Here is a 20,011-nt window from a genome sequence, read left to right as displayed (position 1 = left end):
AGTAGATGATGGCACATAAAGACCTGAACGGTCCATCCAGTCTGCCCACTAGTCAACTCATCAATTCATGAATAAACCAACAACAAATGTGATATAAAATACTTGATCCTAATCTTCCTTTGGTATTTCTGGGACATAGGCCATAGAAGTCCTCCCAGTACTGTTCTTATTTTCTAGCCAACTGGAATGGGCTTCAGGGTCCACTGCAGTCTATCCGAACCTTTCTTGTCATATATGGGACACAGACCTTACAAGGCTGTCCAGCACTGGCCTTAGTTCTTTACAGCTACAGTTGTGATCAAAGTACTACTCAATACATTAACATATGCATTTAACTTTTGTTTTTTATACCAGCCATTTTCTAATTAAAGGTCCTCTGTGTTCATCCTACATTTCTTTGATTCCCTCACCAACTGTCTCCACCACCTCCCTTGGGAGGGCATTCCAGGCATTTACTGCCCTCTCCATGAAAAATAATTTCCTGACATTACTCCTAAGTCTACCACCCCACATGCCCGTCATGCATAGGAAATCCTCCTATATAATAATTCTCACCTCCAACGTTCTATGCTTGGGACCCTGGCTCCCTGGCTGCAAGTGGTCTGCGAGGCAGACACGCACGGATGTCACTGACGTCAACACAGCTGATTCCAAGGCAAGGGGAGGAGTAGGGAAACACGCGCAACGTGTTTCCCTACCCCTCCTACTGCCTCGGAATCAGCTGTCACCCCCCCCCCGCGCTACGGCCCCCTCGAAACCCACCCCCTCCCGCGAACCTGTCGATCCCCCCCCCCGGAATGCCGAAAACCGCACCCCCCCTCCCGCCGCTGTTGTGCGCTACCTTTGGGTGGGTTCCTCAATCATCTTCTCAGAAAGTTTAACTCCGTGCGTCTGACGTCAGACGCACGCAGAGGAACTTCCACACAAGATGATTGAAGAACCTACGGGAAGGGAAGAACAACAGGCGGCGGCGGTGGCGGCAGTTTTCGCTCACACGGGGGGGGGGGGGGGGGGGGAACGACAGGTTTGCGGAAGGGAGGGGTTCGAGGGGGCCATAGCACGGGGGGGGGGGGGGGGGGATTGCCTGCCTAAGGCCCGTTTCCTTGCCTACAGAAACGGGCCTTTTTTACTAGTTTGCTATAAAATTACTCCCCATGAACATATATGGGTACCATGCATACACCGTAATTCTATTAGGGTCTGCCCAAACTATGCCTCCAGGAACATCTATATGCAAATCTGAGAAAAAGTTGGCACAATTGTACCATCAGCTTATTTTTACATGTGTGTATGCATGCACAGTTTTATAGCAGCTGTTTTCTGAAGGTTTAAAACATAATTTTTTTTAAATTATCCCTGCAGAGAGTATTGTTATAACAAGTTGCCTAGATTGGGAGACTAAGCAGGTACTATTCTGAGGCTATTTCATACAGACACATAAGTGTCTATAAAATAGCTACATGCTACCTTTCAGAATGGAAGCTAAAATGCTGAATAGGGAGAGAGAGGAAAAAGAGAGAAATGCTGAATAGGGAGAGAGAGAGGAAAAAGGGAGAAATGCTGAATAGGGAGAGCATATATAAATGTATGTAATTGCGTATTTCATAAACTAGGCACATACCTTGCACCAATGCTCTGCCCAAATTATATCCTAATTAAGCAGCAAACAGATAATAACCATTTGTCCAAATCATGCCTGTATACGGGAATGTAAAAGTACTCCTTGTCACTGTGTGCACTTTTATAATCAGATTATCTGGCTTTTACATAGAATTTAGATGTAATATTAAAACATTTTTATTCAGGAAACGTACTGAATTTGGTTAGTGTTATTAGAAAGCTGAAGATTAGAATATTTCTACTATTTAGCATTTCTATAGCGCTACAAAGCGTACGCAGCGCTGCACAAACATAGAAGACAGTCCCTGCTCAAAGAGCTTACAATATTTCTTTTATTCTGTAAGTACTTTGAATGTTAAATGGATAGTGAAGTAGGAAATATATTTGTAGTTCTTATCATTGTAATTCCTGGGTATTTCCCAGTATCTCATCTTGTAAACCACTCTGAAACGGAAAGCTAGTGCAGGTAATAATATTATTATTATATAACCCATGCAGTAGTTTTCATGAGACATATATACACAAAAAAACCTTTATAAAAATTACCAACTTAAAGGGGAATTTGATGATTCTCAGAGACTTTATACATATTTTAGGAGTGCTGGGAGACAGATAGTAGCAGTGAATAGAAATGTCCATTACCAGCTGCATTTAATTAGACAACTCAGGCCATTTTTGGAAACAGGGGATGTGCAATCAATTGTTCAATCCTTGATTATATGCATGACTGATTGTTGTAACAGTGTATATCTGGGCTTGTGCAAAAAAGACAAACACAAATTTCAAGTTTTATTTTTGTATATTTTAATGTCGTTTATTGAATAATCTTATCATTAATCACTTTGAGTGTAACTATAAGACAAAAGGTCTAGAAATCTAAATAATAAGGCACAATAATAATGTGTACCAATTTAGTCCAAAATTAAATCTGACATTTACGGGCCCTTTTTATTAAGGCTTAGCGCATGTTAAATGCTGCGCGTTCCATTTTATATCTATGGGCCATGGGGCACTTAGCATATGCTAATGACTGTTTGTGTGCATTTCTAGTAAAAGGGTCCCTCAGGGTCTTAAAGTTATTTGCCCACAGAAGTCAAAACCTTTGATATATCTATCACTTACCTGCTAAGCAAAGGATAATTAGTAATAGTTATGTTCTTTTGGGATTCAGGTGCCGATGATCAGAAGCAAATGCGGGTGCTAGAGGCCAATAGCGCCCGCGTTTGCTACCGCACCATGATCAGAACCCCTGAGCGTGTGAAACATGCTTGCGGACTCTGACGGCAATTAGGATACTAAATTTATTCCTCCACAATGCTCAGCGGGCAGCGCGCCAAACCCTACAAAAGCTCAGAGCTGGTGTTAGGGTTTCCAGAGCATTGGGAGGAATGGGGAATCCTGTTCAGCATGCATTTGCATACTAGCAGGCCCCCAACCAACCCCAAGAAAAATAAAATCCCCCCCTCGCAATAGCACTGACCCCCCACCCCAAGCCAGTGACACGGGGGCTGGAGGTCCAGCGGACCTCCAGTTCTCCTCAACATCCCCCCCCCCCCCCCCCGACCCAAGCTCCCGGGGTGCTGGAGATCCAGACGATCTCCAGTCCCCTTAACTCCCCTCGCACCCAATAAAAAAAATCCCTGGTGGCCAGTGGCCGCAATCACAACCCCCCCCCCCACCTGGTGTACTAGCGGCCCCATTCCTCCCCACCGTACCTTAGCAGTGGAGGAGGGAGTACCGCACTTTCTCCCTCTCTTCAGCGCCGCCTTGAAAGTGGCAGTGCACAGCCCTGCCCAGTGCATCCTGAGATGCACTGGGAGGAGCTTCATTACCATATAAGGGAGAAACTCCACCTCTAAGGTACGGGGAGGGATGGGGCCGCTAGACCACCAGTTGGGGGGGGGTGGCACCAGAGCTTTTTTTTTATTGGGTGCGAGAGGGGGTAGGGGGGCTGTGAGCTTGTGTCAGAGGGGACTAGAGGTAGGGGTGTGGGGGGTTGAGGGGGTACTAGGCCACCAGGGCTTTTCAGTTGTAGGGGGGTCTGGGGATCCCACGGACACCGAGCCCCTGTGTTTGACAGGTCCAAGCTTTTAATAACCCAGACCTGTCGAACAAGTGCGGGAGGACTGTGCCTGAGCTAATACTCAGGCACAATCCTCCCGCACTTTTACCCTATGATCAGAGATAACAGCATGCTTAAATTTGAATGCTATTATCTCTGATCATAGGAGTGGTAAAGACCCGCGCTGTTCCAGCGCTATTTTTAGAGCACTGTTTGGAACAGCGCAGGGAATTTGATCATCTGCCCATCAGGTGTTGACCTTGATTTTTAAGGTTCCTGAGCAATGATGTACCCCTGGCATTAGCTTAATCTTTAAGATTGTATCAGCCGTCTCATAGTTTATGCACTGCAGATAAACTTTTATTGGATATTCCTTCCGTTAAGTGTGTTAGACTTGAAGCTAACTGTTCAGCAATGCTTCAGATTGTGGGCATGTCTTTTTGGAATTCTTTGCCTGTGAACATATGTATTGTAACTTCAAACCTTCAGCTTAGGAAACAATTAAAATCTTCTTTTTGCCCAGGCTTTTCAGTTTAGCTTGAGTATTAGAACTGCAGCTACAAGTTTCTAGTCTCTTTTATTGTGTATGTTCCTGATGTATACTGCCTAGGACTAATGGATAGTGCAGTTTAGAAATGTTTCAAAGAAAGAAAGAAATAATACTCAACATTTTGTGAAAGCTCAAACCAGGTGGCTAGTTCAACATGTGACTTATCTTTGAGAGAAGATTCATAACAACACAGAAAATAGGGAAGCCAATTGGGAAACAGTGAAATGAAGATTAAACAATTAGTCATACCTCTGCATCAAATTCCATTAGCAGGACAATTTTATCTCTGATTGAACTGAATAGATTATGCTTGTGAATCAGCTGGAAAACATCTTTGTGCCTCAATGTTAAATAAATTTCAAGAGCTTTGTCATAGCGTTGATCATATGTATACCTGAGAACAAAGAAATATATATCTATTTGTTGTGTTTTGTTAGAGAAGAACTTGAAGGAATTAACTAAAATCCATGGCTAATCATACTATATACTAGCAAAACAGCTTTTATTTAAACAAAAAACAACAAAAATACAAGAAAGCAAAATATTGGCACTTACAAAGTTGTCTGACTCAGTGTGCCACAATACAATCAGAGACTTAGGGGGTGTCTTTTACAAAGCATTGATAAGCTCAATGCAGGCTTACCAAACGCTAAATGAGGACTACTGCCGGCCCAACGCAACCGCCGGCGGTAGTTCTGCACTGAGTTTACGCCATTTCCGCACGAAAAAGAAAACCCCCGGAAATGGCTTGTGCAGCAGCAACCTGGCGGTCATCAGGCATCACCATGCACTGCCTGGTTACCGAGGGAGCTCTTGCCGCCACCTCAATGGGTGGCAGTAAGGGCTCCCTGCCGCACGGCCATGCGGAAAGAGTTCTCTTACCACATGGCCATGCTTGTCTGGGGGCTTTTTAACTGCTGTGGTAAAAAGGGCCTTGGCACGTGGGGAAAATGTCCCCCGCCAATAGCGCAGGGCCCTTTTTCCCACATCTTGGTAAAAGGACTGTGAAGAAACAGTGTGTTTTAAGCCTGTAAAATGTATTGGATATTTTCCTGCCTAAATTAATTCTGAAGAGTATTTCTCTAGTTTGGTCAGCTGATAGTGCATATTTATGCTTAAAGCTGTTACAGAGGACTGACTTCTCCTTCTTTAGTTGGTACACAGATAATAGGAAGTACCTGTAGTGATGTAACCAGTTTTTATTTGAAACTTGACTGTTCTGGGCTCTGATTGGCCTGGAGTTTGAAATTACCCAGCAGATGCTGGCTGTTGCTTCAGTTTCAGCTGGGAGGAAAGAGAGACAGATCTCTTTGCTGAGGCTCTGTGAACAGTTAATATATCCTGACCTTCCCACGTACTGTTTAGACAGTATACAGATGTTTAGTTAGTGTTATAATTGATCCATTTTTCAGTTACCTGTTATTGTTTGCCGATTGCACATTTTTGTTCTTTGTTCCAGTGTGACAATAAACACATTTGTTTGTTTGTTATGCCTCTCTGGACTGATAAAGAATCCTGGTGTTTTATGTGTTGGGTCTGTGAGTGCTTTCTGGGAACTGCGGGACCACTGGGAGTGTGGCTCCAGTAACCTAGAAATCACTGGGGATAATTTGAGAGCAGAAGACTCGCCCAGAGGTGGTTGTGACCCAGTCAGTGGGAGGAGAATGCTAGCGTAGAGCACAAGCAACAGGTGCAGGCTGACCTGAGCTGTGCTGGGGATAGACCCTCTAAGTGGCAGTGGGGTAACCCCAGGTGGGTGGCTAGGCATTTTGTGAGAAGGACCTTTAATATTCACACATGCTTCAGAATTTCAGGGGCAAGGGCAGACATTGCTGCTGGCGCTTGGAAGACTAGTAATATTTCTGAAAAGAATATTGATCTCTTTCTGAACCTACAGAAGGGATAGATGTGCCAGCAGAAGGAAGAGCTGAAAATGAGAGCATAGTTGCCTTATTCTGATGGTTCAGAGTTGGGGAAGCAGCCTTTCAAACTATCATCAATTTCTCTTAAGTTAATGCCTAAAATTAGTGGCACCCAACAGCACTTTGTGAATGTTTTATTTTGAGAGAAAAAAAAACTGTAGATACTGGGTGAGGCAGTGAAAATATGGCTATCTGCTACTTTATTTTTTTTTATTATTTTTTTATGAATTTTAAACAAATATTACAAGTAGACCACTCGCACAAGAAAAACAAAACCTTCTTAAACAATAAAAAGTACAGTAATAAACCTAATTAAAGGAAACGAGAAAAGAAGCTAATCACTATCAGACCACCATGAAAGGAGTGGAATATCACAAATAAGGAGATCAAACAGTGAAACTACATTGAAGAAAGGCTTAACCGAATACCACCGAGCAATCAAATGTCCAAAAATCCAAATTAAGATGGTTCAGAGTGAGATAACTTCTTTAGATGGTCAGGTACATAGAAAATATATTTCAAACCCAAATATTTAATTACACACTTGCATGGATATGTGAGCAAGAATGTAGCTCCTAATTTTTTCGTTTCTTCTTTCATAGCCAAAAATAATTTCTGTTTCTCCTGAGTAGCTGTAATTACATCCAGAAATAGCCAAATCCATTGACCACAAAATTGAGAATCAATGACATATTAGAAAAGTAAGCTGTGCTTTAGGTGTGCTAGTTTTTTTAGCGCACGCTAAAAATTAGCGCATTCCAACGCTAGAGACACCCATACATTCCTATCGGTATCTCTAGTGTTAGCATGTGCTAATATTTAGAGCGCACTAAAAACACTAGCACACATTAGTAAACAGGGCCCCCATATGTTTAAATCAGTTAAAAACAGAGAACACCAAAGTAATGAAAAGGCAGTCTCAAACGGGTGATTTAAAACATACACAGTGCAACAGTAAGAAAGTGTCTAGGACTGAAATCCTTAGGTGTTAAGTAAACAACTAAGTTCCCTGGGTGGTAGTGTCCCAAAAGGGTGCCCAAGTAGCCTGAAAAAGAGTCCAGGTCCCTGAGATAAGTTCCGTATCTAGAGTCTTTCCATGCGTAGATCTCTCAGCACCCACATGTTCCATTGTTGAAGCGTTGGGGCAGTGGGTAAGAGCCAGCTCTGGAGAATAGACTTGAAAGTAAAAAGCACCACCCAGAGCAGAAAACGTCTGCATTCAAGGTGTCTAAGGGAGTCCAACGTGTAAATCCCAAAGAGAAGGTGAGGAGTACAAGCAATGGAGACCGAACAAATCTTGGCAAAAAACTGGAGTACACAACGCCAGAAGTTTTGGATGAGAAGACATGACCAAAACATGTGCCCCAGGTGCGCCTTAGGCACCTGACACTTAGGGAAATGTCCAGAAAAGTCCACTGCTGCCCAGTGTGTTCTATAAGCATGCAAAGTGCGAACTTATATAGTGTTTCTCGATGAAGCGTACAGTGAATAAGTTTTAAGATTAAGAATAAAAGACTGTAAATGATTGCTGGTAATGGCAAGATGTAGGTCTGAGCTCCATTGGTAATCAGTATCCGGCGTTGTGTCCAGAAGATGTCGGTGATGAAATCGTAGAGGGACCAACAGCTGAGATCCCAAAATAAAGGCGTCCAAAATCTTCTCCTGGATGTCTTCAGTTAGATCTGTCCATTGTAAGGAGCACATATAACGATGGACCTGTATATGGACCTGTATATACGCAAAAACGTCTGCATTAGGAAGAGTAAATTCCCGTTCAAGATGGGAAAAGAATTTCATCTTTCCCTCGAAGTCCAGTAATTGTAGCAAATAATAGATACTCCTGCTTTCAGCATGAAAGACAAATGTGGGGAAATCTGGGTTATCACACAGTGTCAAGTAAGGTATGGTGCGAGATGAAAACGCTGATCTCTGATAGATCCACTTCCAGGTGGCTCAGGCAGCTTTAAAGATGTGATGATTTTTAAAAAGGCCTGTGGGCATTGTAGTCAAACCGTGCAAAATACAACTAAAATGCACTCTTGGAACCAAGTGAAGTCTCTAGGTGTGTAAGAAAAAAAATTAGTACCATGATACCAGTCATTAATGTGGTGCATGCCACTAGCCACTGCTAAGTATTTGAGATTAAGCAATGCCATCCCCCATGTCTCAATGGAGTCTACAATACCCTCAGAGGCAACCGAGGTTTTTTTTCCTGCCACAGAATGTGCCTCAGAATCCGATTTATTCTCTGTTCACCACAGCCTTTCAAAAGGAAAGGTAACATTTGAAAACTGTATAGCCATTTAGGTGCCAAAATCATATTGAAAAGGCGAATACATCCCCAAAGGGATAGAGGGTAGACCCCCCCCCCCCCCCCCCCCCCCCATGGAGGTACAATCCCAGTCAAGTCTCTGCTATCAAGGGCTTAATATTGTGTGCATACAAATTAGTAAGGTCTGCTGGTAAAAAAAAATACCAAAATAGTGACGAGCCATGTTTTCCCACTGCAACGGAAAGTCTCCCTGCCAATGATCTTGTACCCCTCTTGGGAGTGTCATTGCCCTAGACTTCGAAAGGTTGAGAGAAAAACTTGAGAGCACTCCATAATGGGTGATCAGCAGAAGGAGGGGAGGAAGAGACTTCTGCTGCTCGGTCAATACTACTAGTAAATCATCCACAAAAGCCAGCCCCTTGATCCGATGGTCTAATATATTCCCCCCTAAGATCCCTGCTTCATTATTCAGGACAAGAAGAAATGGCTCCAAGGTTAAGATAAACAAAAGAGGGGAGAGCAGGCACCCCTGCCTCATTCCCTGACCAATGGGAAAGACAGAGGAACACCTGCCATTCATGAGAAGTTGTGCCTAGGGATCCACATAAAGAGATCAAATGGCCTGAAGAATATACTCTTGGAATCCAAACTGAGAAAACACTTCAAAGAGATAAGGCTTGTGAATTTTATTGAATGCTTTCTCGGCATTGAGGCTGACCACAAGGTCCGGGACTTCCTGAAGGCAACAACAGGTCATCACGAGAAGGACCTTGCGAACCTTCATAACTGATTGGCGGGCTTGGACAAACCACACATGCGTCTCATCCACCAGCTGAGGCACTATCTCCCCTAAGAGGGTTGCCAAAATCTTGGCAAAAAGTTTTAAATCAACATTTATGAGGGAGATAGGTCTATATGAATCTGCTTGGTCCTGGGGTTTGTTAGGGTTTGGAATGAGAGTAATTAATGCCATATTGCAAAGGAGGGGAAAGGTGCCTGCCTCTATCACTGCTGAAAAATACAATAACACAGGCCCTAACAGTTGTAATTGAAGACTTCTGTAGAATTCTCCTGAGAATCCATCTGGTCCTGGGGCTGAATGATTCCGGAGAGATCTTATAGCGTGCTGAAGCTCCTGGGCCTGGAGTGGTTTATTGTGAGACTGTAAGGCCTCTGGTGTCAAAGAGGGGCGAGAGGCTGTCCGTAAGAAGTCAGCCATGGCATTAGAAGACGCTGGAGCTCTTGCAGTATATAGAGAGGTGAAGTGATCTAGGAAAATTTTGATTATGCGCTCGTTATTACATGTGATACCTCGTGTATCAGGGTATTTAATGCAATTAGAGTGGAATAATAGGTATATTTAGATGCCAAAATAGGAGATCTACTGAACTGTTTTTGGGCCTTAGACAACTGTGCTTCCAGTTGCAGGATGGTAGCAGCTCTTCTAGCATTACGGGTGCTAGTGAAAGCTATTCACCTTACTACTACTACAAATCATTTCTATAGCGCTACCAGTCGTACGCAGCGCTTCACAATTGAACATGAAGAAAAGACAGTCCCTGCTCAAAAGAGCTTACAATCTAAATCAGGACAGACAGACAGGACAAATAAGAGATAAGGGTAGGACAGACAGACAGGACACATAAGGAAAAGGGACTATTGAAGAGAGGAAAACAAGATAAAGTTTACGAACAAGTGACAAGTTAGGAGTCAAAAGCAGCATCAAACAAGTAGGCCTTTAGCCCGGATTTGAAGGCGGCCAGGGATGGAGCTTGACGTAATGGCTCAGGAAGTCTATTCCAGGCATAAGGTGCGGCAAGATAAAAGGAACGGAGTCTGGAGTTAGCGATGGAGGAGAAGGGTGCAATTAGGAGAGATTTACCTAGTGAACGGAGTTCCTGGGAAGGAGTGTAGGGAGAGATGAGGGTGGAGAGGTAGTGAGGGGCTGCAGAGTGAATGCACTTATAGGTCAATAAGAGGAGCTTGAATTGTATACGGAAACGGATAGGGAGCCAGTGAAGTGACTTCAGGAGAGGGCTGATATGAGCATAGCGACTTTGGCGAAATATTAGTCGTGCAGCAGAATTTTGAACAGATTGAAGAGAGATGGCTGAGTGGAAGACCTGTGAGAAGCAAGTTGCAGTAGTCTAAGCGAGAGGTGATGAGAGTGTGGATGAGGGTTCTGGTAGCGTGCTCAGAAAGAAAGGGCGAATTTTGGCGATATTATAGAGGAAGAAACGACAGTTTTTAGCAATCTGTTGAATATGTACAGAGAAGGAGAGGGAGGAGTCGAAGATGACCCCAAGGTTACGAGCAGATGAGACAGGAAGAATGAGCGTGTTGTCCACAGAAATAGAAAATGGGGGGAGAGGTTGGTTTAGGTGGGAAGATAAGGAGCTCAGTTTTGGACATATTAAGCCACATATGACTGCTTTGGCTGCATCCCAAAACAAACAGGGCTGATCTATGTGCTGATCATTAGTGGCCAGAAAGGTTCCCCATTTATCCTGGAGGTATTTGAGAAAATCGGGGTATTTTGATAAGTAAGCGGGGAAGCGCCTGCTCCCCGAGGGTTTATATTGAGCTGGGGACTCCAGATCCACCTATACAATAGAGTGATCAGACACACCTCTAGGGCCCACAATCGCTGCAAGTGCATGTTGGAAAAGAGAGTATGGCAAGAGCACATAATCCCACTCTCTCAGGTGAAAGAGCCGCCAAGTGCCCACTAGGTCTAGTTCGACAGCAAAGAGCGAAAGAACTCCCTCACCTGGCCCCATAGCACCCTCAAAGTGAGAGTAGCCCGAGTGATCTAGTTTTCTGTCCATGATTAGGTTGCTGTCCCCCACTAAGATCAAATTTTGTTGATGGTAGGGGAGCAATTTGTGCAGTAAGAACAGGTAGAATTGATTATCAAAGGGGGTGGGACCAAAGAGTACTAAAAGGTGGAGTTCCTAACCTTGTACCCAGACCTTCAACAGTAAATAATGGCCCTTGTCATCTTTAAAAATAAGTTCTGCGTGATAGCTGAATGACCTGCAAAATAAAATTGCAACTCCTCCCCTTCTACCCACAGAGGAGAAAAAAATACCTAGATTTCTGGAGGCAACTGTTGTTCATATCCTGGTGCTTCAGGAAATTTAAAGTTTTAGTGCGCTTGATAGGAGAAGTGATGACCCCACGTTCCAGGTGGCTAACCTACAGGCACCTCTTAAGGACAGGAGGATAAGACCCTTCAGAATGAAAATTGGACATAGAGCTGACTCCAGGGTGCCCAGCCATTAAAGACCATATTCACTAAACATTTTCCTCAGATACGAAATGGGAAAAGCCTTTAGTAAATAGACCCCTAAAAGCTTGAAAATGTAGAGAATGGCAGGAGTTAATATAGTCTCTGTTGCAAGAGTGGTTGATACTGAGAATAAGTACTTACAGTTCAGCAAGAGTTTTGAGCAGCGTCCTGTTCTGCGGATCTTTCTTCAGATGATCCAGCACTGCCTGAACTATCGTCATGTTGTTATACAAGTCTCCAGGCCACTCTCTTATCAGGGTTGAAAAGCCCTGTGGAGAGAGGGTATTGCATAATAGAAATAAAAAGGACTACTTGACTAATATTTCACAAACAAATAGGACTGCATATAGCAGTGGGATAAAACAATTGAAAAAAACAGGTTGATGAACCACAGATTGGGAATATACTACAGTGATGTGAAAAAATATTTCTCTCCCTTCTGATTTCTCCTATCATTGCATGTATATCGCACTGAATTGTTTCTGATCCTTAAACAATATGCAATATTAGACAACCTGAATAAACACATAACAGTTTTTAAATTCATTTATTTAAGGCCTTGAGAGATAGCATTAGCTCATAGGATTATATTTTATGTTCAGAGTTTGAGCCCTCACACCCCCAAAGTCAAGGGATAGAGATGTTCATTTTAGTTTTAATTAAAGAACAAAATAATGTAATTTTTTTTTTTTTACTCTGATGGTCATCACGGCATCAATGCTGATATAAGTATAGTGAATATTTGCAACCTACCATGTGAAAGGAGAGCCCTCTCTTAGCTGGCAGAATTAATTACTGAATTTTGGTGTGTTATAATAATTCAAAGTCAATAGACAGCTATTTGAAGGGTTTTGTTCATTAGAAGTGATGTCATAGAGGGGGGGCTCTGGAGGTTTTAAGTGATGCATTTTACAAAAGGCTCTGCTCTTAGGGGCCTTTTGATATGCTACACTAGGATATAACATGAACCTAATGCAGTTTAAAATGATGTATTGCGGGACACATTCTGGTGTCCAGCAGTAAGTGCCATATGTGCGCGTGCTAACTGGGTGTTAAAAATATTTATTTTATATTTTTTGAGGGGGGTGTGACATCATTCACAGATATCTGACTCAATCCTGCTTCTTGATGAAAAACAATCAGAAAGAGTCATAAATGTCTCTCTAGGAGCAAAATAACTCCAACAACTAAATGGAACAGAATCAAATTTGGGACGGAGGGAAAACTGATGAAGAGGGGTCTGGCGGTGGACAGTGGGCTTTTCTGCGCTAATCAGTTATTGCAACTACATTATCAAGTGAGCCCTTATCGTCTACAAAATGTGCAATGGCAAGTCCACACATGCTAATTTATTTTTTTAATGGCCACACGCTAATGGCAACATTAATGCATGGCCATTAATACAAGAAAAAGAAAAAGGCCATTTTTAGGCTGCAGTAAAAATGGCCTTAGAGTGCGGGAAAAACCCCAGGCAAGGGCGTGCTAAGGTCATTTTTTGCCGCAGCTTAGTAAGAGGGCCCTTTACTTCTTTTCATGTCTTTTCTAATGGTGTTATATACAGTACCTCATAATCACTCTTCAGAAACTCATCAAGGATCATTTCATAAATTGCAGGTCTCAGGCGTAGATCCCCTCTTGGCAAATATTGGCTAATTGCCTACATAAAAGCAAAACATTGTTTTACTCTAATTATTTGATGAATAATATACTAACTAAAAGTGTATGCATTACTTCTGGGAACACAATGATGGGAACAAAAATTGGCTATCCTCTAGCGTGCAGACCATTCTGGACAAGAATGCTTAAATATCCCCAGGCTCTGAGTTTTTACAAGGTTCAAAAATCACACTGGTTGATATTCAAAACTACTTAACCGGCCAGGAACGGCTCTTGGCTGGTTAAATAACGTTCTAGCGCCTAACCAAAGATATTCAGTGGGCGATAACCAGTTATCTTTGCTGAATATTTGTGGTTAATGGCTAGCCACTAACTAGATAAATTGTGCGACATAGCCTGTTAGGTGCTGATACTCAGCACCAAATCAGCTATGTTTAGTGGTTAAAACTGGCCACATAAATAACAGGCCTATCTTTAACCGTAGCTTACCTGGTTAAGTTGCCATGGACAAAAATGAAACCAGATATCCAATGCCAGTCGCCGGATATGGCCCAGCATTGAACATTCAGTCTGACCGCTGGTGTTGGGCAGTCACTACGCAGCTTGACACTGCCTGAATATTGAAGGGAAAGTATGTGGTAACCCTTTTCTTAATTTTTTTAAATTCAATCTACCATCTGATATTCAAACAAAATAAATAAAGTAATAACAGTAAATAATATTTGTAAGTAAATATAAAAAGAAATCTACTCTTAAATATAGCACATTTCAGAAAGAGAGTATACAAGAAATTACAAGAGAAATATGATGAAGGTCCATTGACATTAATTCTTAAATGAGTGCCTAAATTATTTCCCTCCTACCTAAAAAAAAAAAAAAATCTCATGCCATTAGCATATTCTACTTAAAATGCCATTTATGTGCCACAGATTTATTATGTAGAAAATCATCTAAATGTATTAGATTTAGGAAACTATCTATTCCCTGCAAACTTTACCAGACATTTACAAGGAAGTGTTAAGAAAAATGAAACCCTCCCTTCACATTGCCAAAACATCAGATTTTCTTCTTTATTGTTATTTAACTTTTATTGAGAAATACATGCAATTCTTTTCAAGGTAAAACTTCAAGAAAGATGCCATTCAGGTCTAGGTGTGTTTGAGGGTTGGGGAGGGGTGCTGGTTGTTTTTAATTTGTGTGTGTGTGGGTGAGTGGGGGGTGGGGGGGAGAGGGAGAGACATATATCAATTGGGCAAAAAAACATTAGATTTTAATTGTAAAAAACCTTCTAATTAACCGTGTAACTAAACCACAGGGAATACAACAAATTTTGCTCTACAAAAAAGTACATCTTTTCTACAAAAGTATGATAATAAAACCAACCCTTTCTTCATGACTGCGGTGATTACAGCCCTCTTTAAGAGCAGGGAAATTTTCCCTTGCTGGAAACATTGATTAATCCTCATGGTGTAACCGGGAGAATCTGTTATTTCAGTGTAATTAATAGCTATACTGGTCAGTTGTTCAGCTGCCCAGCAGATGACCTCAATCCAGAGGTAATGTAAGTAACCTCCAACAAAGAGACTACCTCAAACAAATTCAACCACTGATCTCCACCCAATGGCGATCCCACACTCACTCACAGCCCCCCTGGCTGCTTTTCCCTCCACTTCCAGCTCTTCCTTTCCTCCGGAAACCCTCTCAATCTCAATACTCCTGTCTTCCGTATGCACAAGTTTCTCAATTTTAGATACAAAATAGTAAAGTATTCACAAATAAACTACTCATCATTGACAACTCCCTTCTCATCAGCCCCTTTGCCTGGCAAAATAATGCCTGGAATTTAACCTCCACATTCTGAAGGCTATGATTAATATACTCTCTCCTGGACTCTCAGATTCATAAATAATGCACAACAAACCCTTACATCATGCTGTATCCTCCAGCCTCCTAGATTTCTGCCACTAACATTCTCAGTGCTGGTTCTGCTGGCAGACGATGTGAAGGCCCCCATGATAACTAACTTTTCCACCTCCGCTTTAAATCAGCTTTCCAAACCTCTCTTAAGTCTATCAATCTCATCATATTCTCAAACCATCATTCAAGGCAAGCCCCGCTAACCTCCTACCTGAGACCAATTCTTCAAATTTGCAGCACAAAACTTCATTTGCTACATGCTTAAAACTAGTAAGTAGTAAGAACCTTGTAGTCTCCAACTCAAGTTCTTACTGGCCAGAAGCCGCTCAAAAAAAATGACAGTTCAAAACCTCCAGTGCACCCATTAATCTATTAATGGGCTCAGGACAAAAATTATTATCCACTTCATGCACAGCAGAGTGGATCATGTGAATACAGAACTGTATAACCTAAACTGCGCTTCAAGATAATGGCACAATCGATTCCTCCTATGCCATGGAGCATTAAAACATCCAAAGATTCATAAATTATCATAACACACAATAATTCAGCAATCAATTCTGCCAACTAAGAGAGGGCTCTCCGACCATAACGAAAGTTGTTAACTCCCAGAAGATGGACCCATCCACCTAAGCAACAAGCATTCTACCACTGGACTCACTCCCAACTCGAATTTAGTAAGTCACAGGCCTAGGCCCCTACATCTCTCCCTCGTATTACTAAAATAACCAGTGAACTCTTCAGGACAAAGTTGCATCAGCATAACCTGGTCTCAATCTGTCAACCATTTTCAGTTATAGCCAACAAAAGAAGTCATTCTTCAACTAAGTCTCACCCAAGCAGCACTTTATTCCATAAAGATGCCCAGTCACAAGCCCCATTGACATCCCAGCCCTCTTCCTCCTTCTGTGGGCATTTTTAAATATTGAAACCAGGCATTGACCCCTTTGAGCTCCCCTCTAAACACTATCCCTCTCCCTTCCTGATACCCCTGAAGGGGTCCTAAACACTCATCCTCTCCCATAAGCCCAAGTAACCACCAAAACCAAACTAGAATTTTCCACTTCTTCATGCACATAAAATATCTCCCTCGTTGTTCAAGTTGTCTGAAGGAACCAGGGGCAACTGAAACTTGGAGTTCACATTCGTTAAATGTATGTGTTGGGGGGGGGGGGGGGGGGGGTTCAAGGTTAGGAATCCAAAACATTTATACAGTTGTTTTCATATTCTTATTTACCCTATGTTCCATTGTGTAAACTGTATATCAAGTTGCACTGAATATCGTAAAAGAAAAAGAAAAAACAAACAGCTCCCTTGCAGTGACTCCATCTCTGCCACACCCACACTTACACAAAACAATACTTTGCCAACAAGTTTGAGAGCCCAGGATGTTGGACCCACCTTTCAATGTATCATGTAAAAAAGAGAAATGTTAGCACTGGCAAGTTGTTGTACTGTCAGGAGAAGGGGTTTTATTGTACAAGACAGAGCATAAAGTTATCGTTCTGAAGCATCAGTACAAACAGGCTCATTCCAATCCTGTAGTGTTGATGGGGGCTACAGAGAACACACCAGACTCAGGCTTATACAAGCACCATGGAAACAAATGTGCTTTAGGCCTGACAGCCTTCAAGAAGGTTTTCTGCCCTGAAAACTGTACAGCTGGCTCCTGTGCAACTGGAACCAGAGATCACTGTGCAGGAGGGGAACACTCATGCAAAGAAAAGGGAACTAATGTGAAGGGCAGAGTCAGCTGATCTCTGTGCAGAGGAAAAGTCTTCTCGCATCCAAGAGAGTTGAGAACAGAGAGTGCAAGTTTTCCAGAGTCCTCTGAAGCAAGATATAACAGTTCCTTCATACCTGGAGAGACATGAAAGTACGTTTGCACAACATCTGATTACGGTCAACACCTAAGCAGGCTAGGCAAATAGGATGGGAAATAGAGTAATGGAAGTTTCCACCACAATGTGGTAATAATTGGGAAAACCTTGCTTTTACATTTGTTTGGCAAAACCAAGGACACTGCTGTATGTAGACCAGGCATATTCAGACTTTACACTAAGCTCTAGGAGAGTTGTTTCTTTCCGGGGACATGCGATGACATCACTCACATGTGTTTGACTCAATCCTGTTTGTTGAGGAAAAACAATCAAGAGTCATAAATGTCTCTCTAATACCAAATAACTCTCCAACAATTTAATAGAACAGAACCAAATTTGGGACTGAAGAAAATCTGGTAAAGAGGCACACCAAGTTTTTAAAAAATGGGCTTAAGTATACTAGGGGGTTCCAGAAAAATAAAGTTGCCCCCCCCCTCAAAAAAAAAAAACTGGTCATGCATTTTTGGGGAAGAAGCAGTTCCAGAACCTGCAGAATATAGACATAATCTATCCACAAGTGCTCTTATACAAGTATCATCGTATTGCTTAGAATAGCAAATATTGTCCACTAGATTAGGCTGTATAGTTGGTCTAATTTATTCAATCTTATCTGAAAAGTAAAAAGCTAATTTCTCTGCAGAAGAAGAAGACTGCAGCAGACAAATATGAAGAAGATAGAGTTATTTTTTTTTAATAGTTTACAATTTTAGATCAAGAAAATTCTTGAAACATATCAAGCATGATTAACAATCACCACTAATAAAGTAATCCAAGAAAATATATAAACATATATCTTGATCAGACCACACCGGTGGAGCAAAAGCCAACCAATTAATTCAGAGAACGTTGGTTAAACTAAGAAAATGAAATAAGAAAATGCAGTGAAGTTGACCTACAAAAAAAAAAAAAATCTAAACAGTTCTAATAAGTGACTAAGAAGCAAAAGGAGAGGACAACAAAACCCCTCTACCTTCTAGAAAAAATTGCAACTGGGAAGGGTTCATAAACACATATATATGTTGATCCAAAAGGATTAAGCATTTATAAGGAAATCTCAATTGAAACCTTGCACCCAGAGATAAAACATAAGGCTTCTATGCTAAGAATTTCTTCCTGTGTATTTGTGTCAACTTTGATATATCTGGAAAAATAGAAAGTTTCCCTTCTAAGAAAGTATTGTGTGAGAGTTTTAAACAAGGCACAACAAGGCCTCTTTATCTGAAGAAAAACAAAAGTCACCAGTAATGTAGATCTGGAGACCACTTCTTCAGTAGAACATTCCAAAAGTTGAGTAATATTACAGTATTTGAAGATACATCCACCATTGCAGCAGCATCTGGAGAGCTTGAACGTTGTCTAGGAAATGTAAGGGTAAAATATTTTATGCAGAGGTGGAAAACTAGAATTAGAGTAATTAAGTTTCTCCTTTAAAAATCTGTAAAACAAGTTTATGAAAATTTAATATAAGCAAAAAATTTAAATGTCTCACATAATTATCAAATTTTTCTAGCCTGCAATGAACCATCAGCTTAGCTTGAGCCACATTAGATTGTAAGGCTTGGGACTGCTGAACCTGAGACTCCAAAGCTAACACCTTCTCAGAATTTAACTAAGCCTTCTTCACATTTGCTGATCCGGTGTGAATGTTGACTGAAGGAAGAAAATGTCCCAGCACATACTATGTAGAGCCACTTCAAAGCCGTCCAAATGACCTCCAATGTCACCTCAGCAGGTCTTACTAAGGGAGGAATCGATGGTACAGAAGAGGACATTCTCCCAGACTCACTCCCATGCACCTCTCCAATTCAAGTCTCTGAGCCAGTTCCTCTTCTACTGGTTCCAGCTGTGAACAATCAGGCAGCTGTGGCATGAGCTCGAGTCCTCTGCTCAGCACGGATTCTGTCGGTGAAGGAGACACTAAAGCTGCAGGATCTTGTGGCATTTGTGGAGAGGATGGTCCTGCTAAGCTCAGTGAAAACTCACCCCAAAGCCCAAGCTCTCCCTCACACTCGAGCCTGCCGGTGTGCCCAATGGAATTGACAAGAAGTCAGTGATTTTTGCCTGCTGCAACAAGGGGTCCGAAGACTGCTGGGCAGCTGCAGCAATCCTTCCCTTCCTTTTAGGCATAACAATAAGTTGATAATACAACTTACGAGGAAACAAAAACCAGCACGGGAGCAGAAAAATGCTGGCGTCTCACTGCATCACCATCTTGTATCTCCCCGTCCAAAGAGTTTTTTTTATCTAATGTAGAGTGTCCCACTAAATGAGAATAGTAATCTTTCTTTGCATTAATCAATGAATGTCACAAACACATAGCCAACACAGATACACACAGACTGACACGCATGCACGCAGACATACATACACCTCCCTACACACCTATTCATACAAACATGCACTCAGGTACACACACATATACGCACACACCCCACGGAAAAAAAGAGACACATGCAGACACTCAAACATACAAAACACACATACAAAAAACCCAACACACAAGTAAATGTGCTGGAAGTAATTCCTTTCCCCACCACTTCCCCCATCCTGCTGCTACACCCTTATTCCTGCTTTGCTGATTATTAGTGATTCAGTTGTGTATTTTATTTTCTTGGTTATAAATTCTACTGTGAAACCTAATGACTCAACCATATAGCTTTCCTAATGTTTACCATGTGTGGTGACAACTAGTGACTAAGGGGCCGATGCAGAGAGGCACCCGTTAAATACGTGTGCCATGGGAAAAAATACAGAGTCGTAAACAGCAACCAATGCACAAAGGGGATCGCATGCAAATGAAATGCACGGATCCCCCTTGTGCATCAGTCACTGGCACTTCTGTTTTTGTTTGGGCATGTGCAGAAAAGCCATGCTTACCA

The 20,011-nt window shown here is 42.0% G+C and overlaps 1 protein-coding gene across 1 annotated transcript in view; it reads right to left on the bottom strand.

Moving 5' to 3' along the window:
- VPS41 (VPS41 subunit of HOPS complex) overlaps window positions 1-20,011 on the bottom strand; it is a 449,214-nt gene that overhangs the window by 131,883 nt on the left and 297,320 nt on the right. Inside the window, exons 17-19 of the mRNA XM_030203975.1 lie at window positions 13,283-13,375; window positions 11,860-11,987; window positions 4,482-4,626 (exon numbers count right to left, since the gene is read on the bottom strand). Coding sequence (XP_030059835.1) covers window positions 4,482-4,626; window positions 11,860-11,987; window positions 13,283-13,375 — 366 coding nt within the window. The remainder of the gene's footprint in view (window positions 1-4,481; window positions 4,627-11,859; window positions 11,988-13,282; window positions 13,376-20,011) is intronic.

This window comes from Microcaecilia unicolor, chromosome 1 (genome assembly GCF_901765095.1).
Source record: "Microcaecilia unicolor chromosome 1, aMicUni1.1, whole genome shotgun sequence".
NCBI classification, from domain to species: Eukaryota; Metazoa; Chordata; class Amphibia; order Gymnophiona; family Siphonopidae; genus Microcaecilia; species Microcaecilia unicolor.
This window is presented reverse-complemented; position numbering and strand designations above follow the sequence as displayed.